The 20,851-nt window shown below is 40.5% G+C and overlaps 1 protein-coding gene across 1 annotated transcript in view; it reads right to left on the reverse strand.

Moving 5' to 3' along the window:
• Positions 1–9,232: 9,232 nt before the first annotated feature.
• Positions 9,233–20,851, reverse strand: part of LOC311133078 (uncharacterized protein) — a gene marked incomplete at both ends in the record, with an annotated part of 51,287 nt that continues 39,668 nt past the window's right edge. The window contains 4 exons of the mRNA XM_084166513.1: positions 9,233–9,370; positions 9,728–9,762; positions 12,254–12,385; positions 12,581–12,875. Coding sequence (XP_084022639.1) covers positions 9,233–9,370; positions 9,728–9,762; positions 12,254–12,385; positions 12,581–12,875 — 600 coding nt within the window. The remainder of the gene's footprint in view (positions 9,371–9,727; positions 9,763–12,253; positions 12,386–12,580; positions 12,876–20,851) is intronic.

The raw sequence follows: 20,851 nt of genomic DNA on the forward strand, positions 1-20,851 counted from the left end.
AGACAATCAAATATTGGCTTGATACGTCTGTTTATTTTTTGAGAGAAATGAAACATTTACTGAAATGATTTCTCTTTTGATGTTTGGACAGGAAACAGTGAATGATCTCTAGTGCTGTTAACACTAACAACCCCAACCCAGCCCAGCCCAAGGGTTAAAGTAATCCATAATGTAAATTTACCCACCACTGCATAAAAGCTGCATTTCTGGCTCTTGGTTTTCATCATAAGCCTCCAACATTAATACTAATATTAGTTTTAACAGCAATACCATTGAATAATATGTGTTTTTGTTGGACTAATTTTAAACCTTTGTTCAATCCTTATCTGCACTTTGTCCTCTTGTTGAACGCTTTAGGGTTCTTCAACGTTTTCAACTCGAGACCCAACTGAGAAATTGACTCTCCTCCCGTGACCAAAATCGACCCCCAATGACCCAAAGTAAGAAGAACTAGTGTGTGATTATAGATGTATTCTCATAACTTTGGACCCATAGTTTAAGAAACCCTGCACAGTTTAGGGTTTGTAAAATGCATTTAGCTTGTTGTTTGTGTTCTTGACATTATTTGCACATCTAACTGAAGGGCAGGGGTATGGTGTTTACCGTCCAGATGAACAGTTGAAGAGAGGTGTGAATAGTACCCCCTCCCCCCCATGCCCTCACCCAGGCATTTACTCTTACACACAAATATTTTGCCCATATTATCTGTTGGCAGGTGGACTGGAAATCTGGTGAGAAATACTGAGAGAGAGAGAGAGCGAGAGAGCGAGAGAGAGAGAGAGAGAGAGAGAGAGAGAGAGAGAGAGAGAGAGAGAGAGAGAGAGAGAGAGAGAGAGAGAGAGAGAGAGAGAGAGAGCATAGGGTACATTTCATCCCCCAGTGTTAGTCTATGAGAGACCCAGTGATGTTCACCTCAGCAGGTTTCACTCTACACTTAGCTGCTCCTTCCTGTCACTCACACCACAGGAAGTGATGCATAACCTCACTCGCTCCTCCTCTACCTCAGACCCCAATCATATTCTCCTTCTCGGAATAGGGGGCTTTGATCAGTGCAAAGCCAAGATAGGAAATACTAAGGGGCGAATAACATCATGACAAAGGCTATTTTGGTTTAACTCTTTGTCTTTATAAGTGATCAATACAATGCAATTGTCTACTGCTGGGTACTTTGCCCCTCAGGGTCATCCTATAAAAAATTTACCAAATCACTAACACACACAACAGAGATCTAAATTAAGAGAGGCCAAAAGAGGCAACTACTCCTCTGCGGCAATTAAACAGTTGTGTTTTTACTTCTAACTCCTCCTCTCTAACCACACCCTGTACCACTGAGCTGTGTGGCCTAACTGAGAGGTACAGTGGCCCTGCTGTACAACTCAAAAACACTACAGAGATATTTACTGATTGACATTTCAATAGATTTAATTTAACTACACAGATACAATAGAGCTAGATTTAAACTTGTATTCAAAGATATGGCCAACCAATTTTCCTCCTCTTCCATCCTCCTCCACTTTGTCATCTTAAAGCGGCATACACTACATGGGGGTCCAGCTCATTCTCTCTTCGCCATCTTCCTCTTCTTGGAGCTGAAATTCAGGGCGGCATAATTCATCTGGATCTTGGTTCTGTAGATTTGCAAACATCATGACAAAGACCAAAGTTGTAATTTTCACAGTTTCTGAATTGCTTATATTTCAGTATTTAATGATACAGTATTTACCTGATCATTTTGTGGTTGTCTTTGAGAATCAGGTCCTGAATATGATATAAAAGAGAGACGAGAGAATGGATTAACGGATCATTCCATTCTAGTGAACTCATTGACTCTTCTGATCGTCAGTTTACAGTATATCATGGGAAGAACATCCACATTTGAAGTGTAGTTCACAGGTCCCATATTATCATGAAATGGGCTCCTGCTGTGTTTTGTCTGTTTGTGTCTCGTATGATCTTGAGGACCAGGATGAGGATGACTATCAGTAGAACATCAGTCACAACACCCAGGATCACAACCAGGGGAAGGAGGTACATGGTTCCATCACCATCCTCTCCTACTAGACTGATAGTTCCATTACAATGTCCTGTTAGATGACATTTTATTAAATCACTTGGTGAACCTTTAATGACAGACCTCAACATTTTGCATATTTGTTTATTATTATTATTATGTTTTATCTACATGAGAAAGAAAGACAAATTCACTCTCTTTAGATGACTCCTGTATTTCCTCACCTCTGTTGTGCCCTATAACATCGAAATAATTATGAATAAATAAGTATTTTTTCTCAAAATAATAATGATAAAAAATATGTCCATCAATGGTTTGCCTGTGTTTCATGATAACTCCTGAATAGGTTGATAAACATTTTCAAATGTATCAAAAGCCAGATAAATAGTTGATAACGTACCTTGAATTTTTAGAACTGTTGCATTGACAAAGACCACGTGGCTATGTGGATACAATCCACAGAAATACATGCCACAGTAGGCTATTTCCACTTTTGTGATTTTGAGAAAGATAGTGGTGTTGTTGCTGAATATTTCAAAATGGCTCCTTTGAAATCCATTGTGGAGATCAGGTGTTGAATTAAAGCCGTACATAGATGAGATACAGACAGGCTCTGATCCGTTGACTTGCTTGAACCATGCTGTGTGTCCCACAGCCGTTGTAACATTGGAGCACTGCAAGGTGATGGTATCCCCAATACGGACCACCATAGTCTGAGACTGAGAAACCAAAACAGAGACCAAACCTGAAACACAGAGAACAAAGTTAATGACTATAATCGCTGATATCACATGTACATGTTAGAAATCAGGAAGAAGTGCTGCACTGAACATTCTGGTTATACTTGACATATGCAGTCAATCTTACTCTCAGTCTCCATGTTAAATTTAACAGTAAGTAGTTTACTTACTTAATCCATAGAGCAGTAGAGCTTGTAGGAAGGTTCTGGCCATTATGTGTGTAGATCTATTCTGGTTGTGAATCAGACAACACCTCTTCATACACTCTGAGATCACAGTGAGATCAACAGGGATTTCATTGGTAGGGGGCGTGGTAGTTGGTATTGGACCACAATGTCTATTTACAGAAAGCAGAATTGACACAGATGTTTTATATGGAGTGTAAAAACAGAAGTGTAGCATATTTGTGTTGAATCAAAATGGAGATAGCTGTTTGGGTTCGGTTGGGTTCATATAGGTCAGTGTTTTACAAGCTAGAGTTTGCGACCCCATGTAGTGTCGCCTGATTTAAAAATGGGTTCAAAAGAAACAATTTACAAAACCTTTGTTCATAGAATTGGGATTACTTCAGTAACCTCCGGTAGCTGCTAATTGCGGTTGATATAAACAGAGCAGTTTCAGTTTTCTTCCTACAAATGTGTCTATCTTTTGAACGGTTTAAGTTACAAAATATTATGACCCTATTACTGAAAGATAAGACTTTTAGTGTAACGTGTACTCTGGGAGTCGGTAAGCAAGTACAGGGAGTGAATTTAATAATACATAATACACGGAACAAAACAAGAAACATGAGTAGCGTACAGACATGAAACACAGGAACAGAATCAATAACGCCTACGGAATGAACCAAAGGGAGTGTCATATATAGGGGAGGTAATGAGGAAGGTGATGGAGTCCAGGTGAGTCATATAATACCGCGCGTAATGATGGTGGCAAGTGTGGGTAATGAACAGTCAACTGGCGACCTCGAGCGCCGAAGAGGGGGAACGGGAGTAGACATGAAAGTACCCCTACCCCACGATGCGCGGGAACCTGTCGAGCCAGCCGAGGCGCGGGAACCTGTCGAGCCAGCCGAGGCGTGGGAACCTGTCGAGCTAGCCGAGGCATGGAAGACTGTTAAACCAGCCAAGGCACGGAAGACTGTTAAACCAGCCGAGGCATGGAAGACTGTTGAGCCAGCTGAGACACGGGAACCTGACGAGCCAGCTGAGGAGTATAGAAATATTTTATGTATCATTAAGGCAAATGTAGGGAGATGCCAAAGGTAAAATATAATAAACATGTTTGATATTTTATAATCCAGATGCATGCTTAAATAAGGAATATAGCCATGCAGTATATAACTGAGTTATTAAATGAATGTATGTGCTCTTTCACAAAAGCTCTCAACCTATAACCTATATACTTATTATGGACATAGTATGCTTTACATTAGTTCTTTTTTAAGAAGGGGCCTGAGCCACGCAACCAATAGAATGATAGAAGGAGAGGCTTCATATAGAAAAAGCATTCATGACCTTTTGGAGTGGACATTGTGTGACAGCTGGACGTTGAAAAAGAAGGGTGGTGCAGAACTAAAATAAGTTAGGAATTTGCCATAAGGGGGTAACTGTATATGCCATGTAAGCATGTTTGTGCATTTGTGTGTGTATAAAAGGGAGCGCTAAGCCAAAGAGAGACAGTCATTCCATGGAACTGCTCGGCTTTTGTTATTAGATAATAAAAGTCTAATTTTTGGATTCACAAGCTCCAGTTTCTTGAGAGATATTTTTGAGTTGACTACTTTTGAGTCAAATATTTCTACGACATATTTAGCGTGCTTTGCCAGGAGTTGACAACAAGGACCAGAGATGGTGAACACCTGCGGCTGTGAGACGGCTTGGACGGACCATACAAACAAAGCGGCCACTTGTAAAAAAGGTAAGCCAAGTTCTTACTTATATAGTATAAAGTTTGTGTGGTTCGATCCGTGGCCCGGCCTCAGCTGCAGAATACCAAGTAGGTCTCTCCAAATTTAAGAACCAGAAAATTAGCAACTGGGAGCTTTTGCATTTAAAATGCATGTTAAAATGATGAAAAGCCTCGAGGGTTGCAATAAGTAGAAAATAGTTTAAGTAGATCTGCTCGGTAGGTGGATGGTCTGCTTGGGTTGGTGTGGATCAATCATTGTGGTTGAGTGGGGTGGGTTATCTGTCTCGTTTGAGTTGATCATTTGGTCAGTGTGATTGCATCTGTTTGACTAGAACGACTGTTTTGACACGTCTTGTACTCGTCGATGTCACTCGGTTGTTCGTCTGAACCGTTTGTTCAAATGATTTGATTCAATTGTTCGTCCTGCTGGTCATTCTGTTTAATCCATTGTGATTTGATTGGTTGTGGTCAAGTTGGATGATTCATCTGTCTCATTCAGGTTGCTCATCTGGACAGTCTGATCGATCTGTTTGATTCGATTGCTCAATTCGTGCATTCAATCATCGGGGTCACTCGGCTGCTCATCTGATGCATTTGTTCGATTCGGTCGATTCATTTGATTAATCTTGCTGATCACTTTGTCTGGGTCATTTCGGCACGGGCGGCTGTCCATCTGGTTGAGCGATCAGACAATATCATGTTAGAAAGTCCTACGGATACCGCTCTAAAACGTGTCGGGGAAGTGAATCGTTTTTTAGGACTGCTTAGGTAGGCGAAATCCTGTACAAATATCGCTTTTTCTCTGTGTCGAGGAAGTGAATCAGAGAAAGAGGGCAGAATTTACAGGTCACTTAGGAAAGAGTAGGATAGGTAGAAGTCCAGGTGTGTCGAGGAAGTGTATCACCTAGGGGGCTAAATAAATAGAAATCCTGTATAAAACTGTTTTCTTGTGTCGAGGAAGTGTATCAAGAAGGGGTTAAGTTTACAGGTAACTTAGACAAGTGCGTGAAAGTGTGAGAGTGCAAGTGAGTGTGAAAATCTCTGTCCTTGGTGGGGAAAGGTTGACGCACCTTTCCTGGACCGTTACTTAAGTGTAACCTGGTAGGAGGAACGCACCCGGTCTCACATCAGGAGAGAAATAGTGAATGGTGTGTGGATGCTCATAGGGGTAGGAACACACATACAGTGGGGAAAAAAAGTATTTAGTCAGCCACCAATTGTGCATGTTCTCCCACTTAAAAAGATGAGAGAGGCCTGTAACTATGACAGACAAAATGAGAAAAAAAAATCTGGAAAATCACATTGTAGGATTTTTAATGAATTTATTTGCAAATTATGGTGGAAAATAAGTATTTGGTCAATAACAAAAGTTTCTCAATACTTTGTTATATACCCTTAGTTGGCAATGACACAGGTCAAATGTTTTCTGTAAGTCTTCACAAGGTTTTCACACACTGTTGCTGGTATTTTGGCCCATTCCTCCATGCAGATCTCCTCTAGAGCAGTGATGTTTTGGGGCTGTCGCTGGGCAACACAGACTTTCAACTCCCTCCAAAGATTTTCTATGGGGTTGAGATCTGGAGACTGACTAGGCCACTCCAGGACCTTGAAAAGCTTCTTACGAAGCCACTCCTTCGTTGCCCGGGCAGTGTGTTTGGGATCATTGTCATGTTGAAAGACCCAGCCACGTTTCATCTTCAATGCCCTTGCTGATGGAAGGAGGTTTTCACTCAAAATCTCACGATACATGGCCCCATTCATTCTTTCCTTTACACGGATCAGTTGTCCTGGTCCCTTTGCAGAAAAACAGCCCCAAAGCATGATGTTTCCACCCCCATGCTTCACAGTAGGTATGGTGTTCTTTGGATGCAACTCAGCATTCTTTGTCCTCCAAACACGACGAGTTGAGTTTTTACCAAAAAGTTATATTTTGGTTTCATCTGACCATATGACATTCTCCCAATCCTCTTCTGGATCATCCAAATGCACTCTAGCAAACTTCAGACGGGCCTGGACATGTACTGGCTTAAGCAGGGGGACACGTCTGGCACTGCAGGATTTGAGTCCCTGGCGGCGTAGTGTGTTACTGATGGTAGGCTTTGTTACTTTGGTCCCAGCTCTCTGCAGGTCATTCACTAGGTCCCCCCGTGTGGTTCTGGGATTTTTGCTCACCATTCTTGTGATCATTTTGACCCCACGGGGTGAGATCTTGCGTGGAGCCCCAGATCGAGGGAGATTATCAGTGGTCTTGTATGTCTTCCATTTCCTAATAATTGCTCCCACAGTTGATTTCTTCAAACCAAGCTGCTTACCTATTGCTGATTCAGTCTTCCCAGCCTGGTGCAGGTCTACAATTTTGTTTCTGGTGTCCTTTGACAGCTCTTTGGTCTTGGCCATAGTGGAGTTTGGAGTGTGACTGTTTGAGGTTGTGGACAGGTGTCTTTTATACTGATAACAAGTTCAAACAGGTGCCATTAATACAGGTAACGAGTGGAGGACAGAGGAGCCTCTTAAAGAAGAAGTTACAGGTCTGTGAGAGCCAGAAATCTTGCTTGTTTGTAGGTGACCAAATACTTATTTTCCACCATAATTTGCAAATAAATTCATGAAAAATCCTACAATGTGATTTTCAGGATTTTTTTTACTCATTTTGTCTGTCATAGTTGACGTGTACCTATGATGAAAATTACAGGCCTCTCTCATCTTTTTAAGTGGGAGAACATGCACAATTGGTGGCTGACTAAATACTTTTTTTCCCCACTGTACGTACTTCATCCACAGTTACTAAATTACCCCAGTGACCTATATGAAGCATTTTATTTTATTGAGAATGTGAAGCAGTATAACGTCAAGAAAAAAATATATTGCCAAATTACTCACTTGGACTGTGAGTGAAGTGTCCATGGTCACCCCTAATTGAAAAACAAAACATATATTTGTTGTGTATTATTGTTTGGCATTCATACATGATATAATATTAATTCATTACATTAATATATGGCATTCATATATCATATATTTTGTATAAAGTATAACAACTTAATCACACTACTTACTTTTTTGCAGCGCTCTCCTCCACAAGATAATGTATGTTGCTATCAAAAAAATAATGATAACAATCAGAACAAACATGATGTAATTCAGCAATCCTGCTTGATTCTCTTGAGAAAGAGAAAAATACATACATATGTTTAAAAAGAGGGAATTCTTAACGTTGCTGACCAGAAACCCCCACATATAATTTAAAATAACTGTACCTACATTTGGTGCCCCGTTTGAGGAGAAGACATACTTTTCAGAATGTTTATAAAAAAATATCTCTATATATATAAAATCAGCTCTTAAAAGGTCTTACCCTCAATGTCCAGCCTGGTTCCATTTATTTGAGTTGATGATTCATTGGCTAAAGAGAACCACACAACATTTTGACATTCAGAAATTCAATTTGGAAACATAGTTTACTACTAAACTTTCTGTTTCTTCACTGACCTTGAATCATGAGATATGGACCATCACCAAAACCTTATTCATTATACCAGAATATTCGACAATGATACGATCCAGCATCAACTTCTCTGTTGGGAGGCATTGGATCAGCATTCTCGTCGCATCTCCTGTCAGTACCTTTTATGTAGGGAAGCTAATGATCCATCATGTATGACATTCCTGGGAGTGTTTAAACTTGTATTTTGTATTACCATAGCATTTTTGTATGTCCTCTATAGTTATGTACTTGAAAATGTATCAATTTACCAATTCGGCCACTTGGAGGCCACTTGGGTACATTTGGGCAAACTCGTGAGGGACAGCTGGGTAACTTCATACTAAATATTATGTAGCTCCCTCATTCTTGAAGGTATCAGTCTGAAACTTTGCACATACATTGTTGCCCTCTTGTAGACAACATCTACATTACATCCAGCTTCCTATCTGAATGTATGGCTTTTCTTTTTCATGTCAAAGATGATGCAGCCAAAATAAATATAGGAATCGTATGTTTTTGTTTTGTTTTATCTTTTACCAGATCTATTTTGTTATGTTCTCCTACATTAATTTCACATCTCCGCAAACTTCAAAGTGTATCCTTTCAAATAGTATCAAGAATATTCATATCCTTGCTTCAGGTCCTGAGCTACAGGTAGTTCGATTTTGGGTATGTCATTTTAGGCAGAAATTGAAAAGAAGAGTCTGATCCTTAACAGGTTATTAATCATATTGTATATTTGTATATGTGGTCGCAGAAATGTACTGCAGACAGAGAATAGAGATGTACGGAGTGTAAAAATTAATGGTTTATTATGTTTAAAAAAACACAGTCATACAGCAAAAATGGGATTCTCTATCAGATGTTACAATAAAGATTTGTTACAATAAAAAGCTGTAAAAAGTTATGGCTATTTAAGACATTACAGGATCATTATATAAATCTAACATATAGACAATGTTAAAGTAAAATTTTCTTTGTTGCATTGTAAATTCCATACCAATTTCAGTTACTAAAAGCAGTTTTATTAGGCTACCAATAGTTAAATGGTTCTTCTTGGAGTCTTTGTGACAGTGGTGATACCTTTCACTGCTGCTGAAGGTATCTGACCTCAGAGTACACTGCATCTTCTCTGCTGGTCTTCTCTCTTGCTCTTCTAGAGGAGGAGTTATTCTTGGGGGTGAAACTCACAGCTGCATAGTTCAACACGTCACTGTCTTGATTCTGAGGGGGGTGGAGCCATGAGGAAATACATTATGATGATATCATGATCTACTATATAATGTTTCTATTCTCCTGTGGAAGAAAACACTCTACAAAAGACATGACTGTTCAGACTGTACACCCACTACAATGACCTGACAGTCAGTGAAACAGTGACAGACAGAAGTTCCATGGAAAAATGAACAACGATCACAAAGATCAGTAGGCTACATCTTGTTACTTCCAAAAAAAGCTTAATAACATAAAAAGCACACATAAGCTGAATACTAGCTGTTAGGAAAGTTAAATAGCAGTTGTAAAGAAACACTCTTGTACAAACTGAATATATACTGTATGTATACATATTGACAAAATTACCTGATTGCCCTGGGACTTCGGGACATCTGTCCTCCCTTGAAAGAGATTGAAATAGAGGAATGCCAGCTGTTAATGTGAAGACAATCTATTTTTCTGTTTAACCTGCTTATAAGTTTGATGTTGAATTGATGTTTGCAAAATGTACATTTGTGACTCATTTCAGGAAACGAGGCGTATGTCGCACATCACTACTTCACAGGAGAGCCATTTGAACGCAAACTTTTTAATTAAATCAAAATGCGTTTTTTGGCAGAAATGCCTTCTGGAACATGTGAACTTTCATGTGCCTTAATAACAAACTTGTATGCCATCTGTAAATAAGAATAAACATTTAAAATTACGAGCCTAGTCGGTTTAGCCACAGAAAAGACAGCAACCTTCCTGCTTGCCATGATTGGCTGAGATAATGAGTGGGCTTGGTCTGCCATGTTGCACACTTCTGTCTATTTGAGCTGGTCAGTACTTTCCCACTCAGTCTCCCGAGTGGCGCAGTGGTCTAAGGCACTGCATCGCAGTGCTAGCTGTGCCACTAGAGATCCTGGTTCGAATCCAGGCTCTGTCGTAGGTGGCCGTGACCGGGAGACTCATGGGGCGGCGCACAATTGGCCCAGCGTCGTCTAGGGTAGGGGAGGGAATGGCTGGCAGGGGATGTAGCTCAGTTTGTAGAGCATGGCGTTTGCAACGCCAGGGTTGTGGGTTCAATTCCCAAGGGGGGTATTAAAAATTAAATGTATGCACTAACTGTAAGTCGCTCTGGATAAGAGTGTCTGCTAAATGACTTAAATGTAATTCTGTCTAACACTGCTTTTTAAAAATATATATAGCGTAGTAGAACTGCATATGTGTTGCTCTCCACTTTCTGGAGGACCGAGGTTTGAAATCAGTGGAATTAGAGTATAATAGCTAAGGAGATGGAGAAAACACCTGTCTCCGGATTACGTCTTCAAACTAAGGGCAACCATGGCATCCGTGACAGAGAGTGAGAAGCGTCCGTCCATGGATACGGGTAAGATAGTCTAGTTAGCTACATTTTCATATATTACACATTTCTTATTTTGTCAGAAAGTAGTTTTCATTTCAAGTTAAAGTGTACTGTTAGCTAGCTAGCTAACGTTAGCTGGCTAGCTCGCTAGCTAACGTTATGTGTATGATCTGTGTAGTAATATTATTCGTAACTCAGAGCCATTTGCTTTGCTAGTTATAGCCTAATGTTAGCTAGCTAACATTGAACCTGGTTGGTTAGCTACCTGCAGATTCATGCATGTTACAGGAGGGGGTTACAGTTCCGGAGCGACCCACTACGTGTCATCCTCCGACAACCTTATGCACCTCCTCACTCACAGTCTGGACTAATCATCATCCTATTGGTGTCACCTGTGTCTATCTGGTCACCTGTGTATTTATGTCCTCACTTCCCTGTCTTCCCTTGCTCAGTTTTCTCTGCTAGTTTCTTGATGTCAAGCAGTACAAATCAGTGTCTGATCACGATACGGAAGTACAGGTACGTGAGAAGTATTCTCCCTGTTTCATTGTTGTTTTCAGTCATAGTTAGTTGCTGTCAGCCTGTTTTTGGAGACCAATTTGCTCCACCTTTATTTTTTGTGATAAGTCTGTTATTTTGTATCCTGGCTTTGGGACCACAAGTAAAGATCCTTGTTTCACCATCTTTGCCTATCCTGCACCGCACCTGGGTCACACCTCACACCACCCCTTACACATGCAGGGTAGTAACATCATGAGTTGGGATTATGGTTAATTGTTTAGCTAGCTAACTACCTACATTTCTTAACAAAAGACTCCACTATGCAAGTAACCATTTCAATAAAATGTTAATGAAAACTGTTGATAGACGCAGCTGGTAAATTCGCTCTGGCTAGCTACTCCGATTTCAGAGCACTCTCGACTGAGTGTGCCAGAGCGCAGAATAACTGACGAATTTACGAAAGCTCAACACCCGTTGAATATGGCCGGTGTCAGTAAACGTTGGCAAAAAATTATAAATTGTTGCCAGTAGCACAGTTGCCGTCACCAACCCTCTGGATAACATAAAAACAGCCTATCCAGCTCTGCTAGGGCAAGTAAAATGGTCAGTGAGCTGTCCTCTCATTTGTGTCTGGAAGTAGCTAGCAAGCTAGCCAACGTTAGCCAGTTAGCTTTGGTGCTTGACTGCTGGTGTTAGGACAGAACGCTCTGATCAACCCTTAAAGAGATGGGTGGGGCTAAAGCTTAAGAGGGTGTGAACGATGCTGAATGGGTGTAGAGAAAGAAGGGCTCTCCAGTAGTAGTACCAAAACATTCAAAGGCCATTTTCTCCAAAGTGAGGTTACATGTTTATCAACTTCCAAAGCAGAATTACTTTCCCATTGTTCCTCAACTGTAGTGTGTGATATACAATTTTCTAGCTCTGAGTCTCTACTTTTATCCAATGTAAAAAACACAATTTCAAATTGTGCTACATAAGACCGATTTGAGCCGATCGGTCACATTTTATTGACATGAAACATTACACATGATATAAAGAAATACCTCTACTATCTCTGTTCCGAGTCTTGCACAGTGCCCAGACCAGCAGAAGGGTCACTATCCCCAAAACGATGTTGGACACCACCAACGACAGAACAGTAGGACTCAGATCAAATGGGGAATCATGCTCTGGAACTGTGGAGAAGGTATTGGTAAATTCATATTGTATTAATTAACTCTTATTAGTAAGATCATCAAACAGTAAAATATTGCACCAATAAACTAATGATGGTATAGCTTTATCTTGTTCAGACAAAAGTATGTAATATATACATTTTTTATTCTCATGCATATTTCATTGTGGCAATTTACAGATTAAATGGGAATTACCTTCAATATCCATCTTGGTCCCGTCTCCAAACAGTATCTCCCCACATGAGGCCACAGCACAGTAGTAAGTCCCAGCATCAGAGAGGCTGAGGTTCCTCTTGGGGAGGTTGTAGACACAGCTCTGTGTAGGAGACCCAGCGTTAGGGAACTTCTCACACTGATCACTCCTGTCTCCATGGGTGTAAATGATTCCTGGACGGGATTCTCCTGAGCCATGTCTGAACCAATAGACACTGTGTTCTCCTGTACAGGTCTCAGTGTGTATTGTACACTTCAGAGTCACAGAGTCTCCTGGCTGGACTGACTGAGACACAGGCTGCTGTACAACAGTATCAGTGTTCAACTGTGCACCTTTGAAATTAATAAATAATTATTAAATATTACATCCACAAAAAAATTTAAAATAATTTACCAGCATTTGTTTTACTCTTACAAGTGATTCTCCTAATACTGAGTACGGTCACATGCACACAATAATGTGATTATTGTGGATAGTCAGATTAATATAACAGTTTGAATAAAAAGTTTACATGCTTTGCAAAAATGACGATTTCCCTAATAATCCTGTTTACATGGACACATCTGAAATCAGGCTACCTGATAGCACTCTGATAAATGCAGAAAATCGGCAATCAAAATAAAAGTTTGACCACAGCGAACATGTTATTTTTGGGAAGCATATGTCATTCTGAGTTAGGACATACAAAGTTTGTAGCTATGTGAAAACTACTTTTAAGATGCATACATTCAGTTGTTCTGAACTCACTTCACTCGCGCTAAAGGGGTAGGCTCGCTCGGCTGGTGCTAGCACATGCACAGATCAAACACACCGCTGGAACGCAGATTAAAGTGATTACATGTCCTAATAATTCTAAAGATTGCTCAGAAAACCAGGTGTTTTAATCGGCGTATCCTTGCTACGATAATGACCGTAAGCCAATTAAGATAAGCAGAGTAAGGTGTTTACAAGACTAAAACCATACTCAGCCTTCTGCCATAATCAGTTAATATCAAATTATTAGTGTGCATGTAAACGTACTCATTGTAAATACTGTGTGATCGTTACCTTTAACCATCAAGGCAGTTCCAGGTCCAAACTCTACAAAGTGTAAGCGCGAAACTCCACAGTAGTATATTCCAATGTCCTCTGGCTTCATAGCAGATATAGTTAGGTGACATTTTCTTGTTTCTATCAATACAGCAAAACGCCCATCCTTGAATTCATCAAAATATTTGAGATATTTATAATAAATGTCTGCCTTTGCCACACACTGTAGTTTCTTGCCAGTGGTCATCTTGTACCACACCATGTGATCAACATTACTGGTTACATGGCATTCAACTGTCACGTTGTCCCCCAACTTTGCTGCTAGGAATGGAGCAGGCTGAGAAATCTCAGATGATTTAGTCACATCTGAAACAAAATCAGGTATTTCCATTGACAAAAAGACAGTATACCAAACACATATTATTGAACCTAGCTTGAAAGTAGACTTTCTTAGGAAATGTGTCACTTACAAGAGTTGCAGAGAAGGAGAAAGACCAAGAGCTCAACCATCTTGACCTCGACCCTAGCTTTTCTGGAGCAGGAGTGATTTGTTTAGTGCATCCTGTACTGTCACAGACTCACACATCTTATGTCTGATTGTTCAGATCTAGGTTGTGTCTGATTGGTCTGTCAGATTGTTTGTTCCGCTGAACACCTGATTGGCTGCCCAGTAGGTCATATGTGGAACAGGAACAGTCTTTCTATGAAGTTTGAATCAGTGTCACTTTGCAAGAATGGATACAAGAAAAGACAACCTGAAAATATGACGTTAGGATCAGAGGGTCACCCATGTTGTGAGCTAGTAAACTCAATCCTACTTAGGGACTTTCCTGTCTACACTTTGACTTCACAGTTCAACTAGAGGGTCATTTTTTTAACAGTTTAATATATCTTAGCATAACATATTATGAAAATACACTAGGGTGTAATAACAAACTCATAAAGGAAGCAGTAATTTATGATCAGCAACCTTTATTCAATTAAGAGGCAATTTGCATATTTACGACAGTAGAGAAACAATGAAAGCCTACTCATCGAATATTCTAATACAAGTTGCTTTTCTAGGTTACAAGTAGAGCTATTTCCCATTTTACTTAGCTGTTATTTATGTACTGAAAGCAGTTGTTTTACCAGTCATCACAAGGCCTTCAAAGTTATTTCTAATGTATATGGATGTGGTTTCCATTCAATGTGGTGAGGTTCTTCACATGTCAAATCAAATCAAATCAAATCAAAGTTTATTGGTCACATGCGCTGAATACAACAGGTGCAGACATTGCAGTGAAATGCTTACTTACAGCCCTTAACCAACAGTGCATTTATTTTAAACAAAAAAAGTAAGAATAAAACAACAACAACAAAAAAGTGTTGAGAAAAAAAGAGCAGAAGTAAAATAAAGTGACAGTAAGGAGGCTATATATACAGTAAAATAAAGTGACAGTAGGGAGGCTATATATACAGGGGGGTACCGTTGCAGAGTCAATGTGCGGGGGCACCGGCTAGTTGAGGTAGTTGAGGTAATATGTACATGTGGGTAGAGTTAAAGTGACTATGCATAAATACTTAACAGAGTAGCAGCAGCGTAAAAAGGATGGGGTGGGGGGGCAGTGCAAATAGTCCGGGTAGCCATGATTAGCTGTTCAGGAGTCTTATGGCTTGGGGGTAGAAGCTGTTGAGAAGTCTTTTGGACCTAGACTTGGCACTCCGGTACCGCTTGCCGTGCGGTAGCAGAGAGAACAGTCTATGACTAGGGTGGCTGGAGTCTTTGACAATTTTGAGGGCCTTCCTCTGACACCGCCTGGTATAGAGGTCCTGGATGGCAGGGAGCTTTGCCCCAGTGATGTACTGGGCCGTACGCACTACCCTCTGTAGTGCCTTGCGGTCAGAGGCCAAGCAGTTGCCATACCAGGCGGTGATGCAACCAGTCAGGATGCTCTCGATGGTGCAGCTGTAGAATTTTTTGAGGATCTGAGGACCCATGCCAAATCTTTTTAGTCTCCTGAGGGGGAATAGGCTTTGTCGTGCCCTCTTCACGACTGTCTTGGTGTATTTGGACCATGATAGTTCGTTGGTGATGTGGACACCAAGGAACTTGAAGCTCTCAACCTGTTCCACTACAGCCCCGTCTCACTCCTGCTGCAGTTAACTGACCTCAGAGTACACTGCATCCTCTCTGCTGGTCTTCTCTATTGCTCTTCTATAGGAGGAGGAGTTCATCTTGGGGATGAAACTCAAAGCTGCATAGTTCAACACGTCACTGTCTTGATTCTGTGTGAGAGAGGTGGAGCCATAGCAATACATTATATTGGTCACATCTACTAGAAAAGTGATACAACAAAGAGTTTACCTGATCGACTGTTGGGGATGGTGATCTATCAGTTGCATCTTAAAATAAAAAACAAGAAGACCATGTTTTTTTTTTACATATACAAGATATCTCGCTAAAACAATCAATATGGCTTGGACAGCGTAAACAATTTTAGTCAACGAAAAATTCCACAACAGCAAGTATATTAGTGTAACTAGTAATATGCATGAAACATGCAGAACAACAGCAAGTCTGACTCTACCTTTAGGCCCTCTGGTCCTTTCATTGCATATCCCACATGTCAGTAGAATGATGACAATCACAAACACAATGTTTGATGTGACCAGTGCAAGAGCAGTGTGAGTCAGGGGGAAATCATACTCTGAAACCAAAGGATTACATGATTTATTATGGTCATTATCTATCAATGCAACATTAAATGAATATAGTAATAGTCATTTCTTCAGGTAACATGACACAAACGAAGTCAAAGAATTACCGTGAATGTCCAGCTTGGTCCCGTTCCCAAACAGTATCTCCCCACATGAGGCCACAGCACAGTAGTAAGTCCCAGCATCAGAGAGGCTGAGGTTCTTCTTGGGGAGGTTGTAGAAACAGCTCTGTGTAGGAGACCCGGCCTCAGAGCTCTTCTCACACTGATCACTCCTGTCTCCATGGGTGTAAATGATTCCTGGACGGGATTCTCCTGAACCATGTCTGAACCAATAGACACTGTGTTCTCCTGCACAGGTCTCAGTGTGTATTGTACAGTTCAGAGTCACAGAGTCTCCTGGCTGGACTGACTCAGACACAGGTTGTTGTATAACAGTCTTTCTCTTTTAAGTTGTGCCTGATAAGAAAGTTAAATAATAGATACAACGGAATAAAATAACTAATTACAAATATGCTGAGTACATACAGCATATAAACAAAATAAAGTATTTTGTTATATGTTCAGCTGTCAGCATTAACAAGATTCCATCAGCAAACAGCAAATTATTCAAGAAAATCTTCCCACAATTGTATGTCCCAATGTCCTCTTGCCTTGTGGCAGAAATGTTGAGGTGAAATGTGTTTTTGCCAGCCAACACAGAGAATCGCCCATCATCAAATTCATTGTAGAATTGCACATCACTCTGGTACTTGGAAGATTTAGCAATGAATTGAAGCACTATGCCGGTGGTGAGTTTGTACCATACCATTTAGTTGATGTTCTCACTGGTCATGTGGCAATCAATAGTCACATTGCCTCCTTCTGGAAAGAAGCAGGCTGAACAATGATTTGTGTTTGAGATGCACCTGAATTAAAATAATAAATGTACCATGTTGAAAACACATACCAAATATAGTAAGAACCTGTAATGTATGTTTAACAGTTATAAGATATTTAAATGTTACTTACAAGCTTTCCAAATGAAAAGAAAGATGAAGTTTGTTCATCTTGCTTGTTTCTTCAAGTGATGAGATTGACCTGTGTGAAATGCAGTCTCTCTACTGAAGAGAAAGGAAACTTGCGTTTGCTTTCATTGTTTGATCTCCGTTACCGTCTGATCTGGATGATCAGATTTGATTGGCTGGCTGGTAGGTCACGAATTTAACAAACACTGTCCATTCATGTTGTTGTACAGCTTGAACATGTGTTGCACAACTTCGTCACATTGCAAGTTTGAATACGTGACCGACCAGCTCGATTCGGTCTTCTGAAGCAAAATTTTAAATTGTGTTTTTTACAATGAATAAAATTAGAGACTCAGAGCTAGAAAATGGTATATCATACACTACAGTTGAGGAACAATGGGAAAGTAATTCTACTTTGAAAGTTGATAAACTTGTAACCTCACTTTTGAGAAAATGGCACTTGAATGTTTTGGTACACCTACTGGAGAGCTCTTCTTTGTCTACACCCATTCAGCATTGTTCACACCCTCTGAAGTCTTAGCCCCACCCATCTCTTTAAGGATTAACATATGAGACCATGTACTAAACAACCAAAGATTTAAAGCCTAAAGGCTGGTATATACTACGGGTGTATTTTGCTCGCCCTAGCAGAGCTGGGTAGGCTGTTTTTATGTTATCCAGAGCATTGGTGACTGCAACTGTGCTGCTGGCAACAATTGAATTACGCTTTTTGCCAACGTTTACTGACACCGGCCATATTCAACGGGTGTTGAGCGTTCGGAAATGTGTCAGTTATTCTGCGCTCTGGCACACTCAGACGAGAGTGCTCTGAAATCGGAATAGATAGCCAGAGTGAATTTACCTGCTACATCTATTGACAGTTGTCGCATTGACATCATGAGCATTCTATTGAAATGGTTACTTGCATAGTGGAGTCTTTTGTTTAGACATGTAGCTAGCTAGTTAAACAATGAACCAGAATCCCAACTCATAACGTTACTACCCTGCATGAATCTGCAGGTAGCTAACCAACCAGGTTCAATGTTAGCTAGCTAGCTAGCTTGCTAATATTAGGCTATAACTAGCAAAGCAAATGGCTCTGAGATATGAATAATATAACTACACAGATCATACACGTAACGTTAGCTAGTGAGCCAGCCAGCTAACGTTAGCTATCTAGCTAACAGTTCAATTTAACTTGAAATGAAAACTACTTTCTGACAAAATTAGAAATGTGTAACATCTGAAAATGTAGCTAGCTACACTATCTTACCCGTATACATAGATGGACGCTTCTCCCTCTTTGTCATGGACGCCATGGTTGCCCTTAGTTTGAAGATGTAATCCGGAGACAGGTGTTTTATACAACAGCCTTCTGTGTGTTCTCTTTTCAACTCCGTCTGCATATTTGCAATCAAACTCCAGAATTTTCTCCATCTCCTTAGCTATCATACTCTAATTCCAATGATTTCAAAACGCGTTCCTCCAGAAAGTGGAGAGCAACACTTACAGTGGGGAAAAAAAGTATTTAGTCAGCCACCAATTGTGAAAGTTCTCCCACTTAATAAGATGAGAGAGGCCTGTAATTTTCATCATAGGTACACGTCAACTATGACAGACAAATTGAGATTTTTTTTTTCAGAAAATCATATTGTAGGATTTTTTATGAAGTTATTTACAAATTATGGTGGAAAATAAGTATTTGGTCACCTACAAACAAGCAAGATTTCTGGCTCTCACAGACCTGTAACTTCTTCTTTAAGAGGCTCCTCTGTCCTCCACTCGCTACCTGTATTAATGGCACCTGTTTGAACTTGTTATCAGTATAAAAGACACCTGTCCACAACCTCAAACAGTCACACTCCAAACTCCACTATGGCCAAGAACAAAGAGCTGTCAAAGGACACCAGAAACAAAATTGTAGACCTGCACCAGGCTGGGAAGACTGAATCTGCAATAGCTTGGTTTGAAGAAATCAACTGTGGGAGCAATTATTAGGAAATGGAAGATATACAAGACCACTGATAATCTCCCTCGATCTGGGGCTCCACGCAAGATCTCACCCCATGGGGTCAAAATGATCACAAGAACGGTGAGCAAAAATCCCAGAACCACACGGGGGGACCTAGTGAATGACCTGCAGAGAGCTGGGACCAAAGTAACAAAGCCTACCATCAGTAACACACTACGCCGCCAGGGACTCAAATCCTGCAGTGCCAGACATGTCCCCCTGCTTAAGTCAGTACATGTCCAGGCCCGTCTGAAGTTTGCTAGAGTGCATTTGGATGATCCAGAAGAGGATTGGGAGAATGTCATATGGTCAGATGAAACCAAAATAGAACTTTTTGGTAAAAACTCAACTCGTCGTGTTTGGAGGACAGAATGCTTAGTTGCATCCAAAGAACACCATACCTACTGTGAAGCATGGGGGTGGAAACATCATGCAAAGGGACCAGGACGACTGATCCGTGTAAAGGAAAGAATGAATGGGGCCATGTATTGTGAGATTTTGAGTGAAAACCTCCTTCCATCAGCAAGGGCATTGAAGATGAAACGTGGCTGGGTCTTTCAGCATGACAATGATCCCAAACACACCGCCCGGGCAACGAAGGAGTGGCTTCGTAAGAAGCATTTCAAGGTCCTGGAGTGGCCTAGCCAGTCTCCAGATCTCAACCCCATAGAAAATCTTTGGAGGGAGTTGAAAGTCTGTGTTGCCCAGCGACAGCCCCAAAACATCACTGCTCTAGAGGAGATCTGCATGGAGGAATGGGCCAAAATACCAGCAACAGTGTGTGAAAACCTTGTGAAGACTTACAGAAAACGTTTGACCTGTGTCATTGCCAACAAAGGGTATATAACAAAGTATTGAGAAACTTTTGTTATTGACCAAATACTTATTTTCCACCATAATTTGCAAATAGATTCATTAAAAATCCTACAATGTGACTTTCTGGATATTTTTTCTCAATTTTGTCTGTCATAGTTGACGTGTACCTATGATGAAAATTACAGGCCTCTCTCATCTTTTTAAGTGGGAGAACTTGCACAATTGGTGGCTGACTAAATACTTTTTCTCCCCACTGTATGCAGTTCTACTACGTCATATCTTTCGAAAAAGCCGGGTTAGTTTGGATTACCTACACATACTGACCAGCTTTGTTATAGACAGAAGCGTGCTACATGGCATACCAATCCGAACTCATCTCTCGGCATGTCCAGCCCACTCATTATCTCAGCCAATCATGGCTAGAGGGAAGGTTGCTGTCTTTTTCTGTGGCTTAACCAACTAGGCTCGTAATTTAACCATTTTATTCATATTTACAGATGGCATACAAATGTGTTATTAAGGCACATTAAAGTTCACATGTTCCAGAAGGCATTTCTGCCCAAAAACTAATTTAGATTTTTTTAAAAATTGTTTACGTTCAAATGGCTCTCCTGTGAAGTAGTGACTTGCAACATATGACTATGTTTATTTTTATTTTTTTTACTGAATGTGACTACTGTGTATTTATCC

The sequence above is a fragment of the Coregonus lavaretus genome (assembly GCF_964263955.1).
Source record: "Coregonus lavaretus genome assembly, chromosome: 7".
NCBI lineage: Eukaryota > Metazoa > Chordata > Actinopteri > Salmoniformes > Salmonidae > Coregonus > Coregonus lavaretus.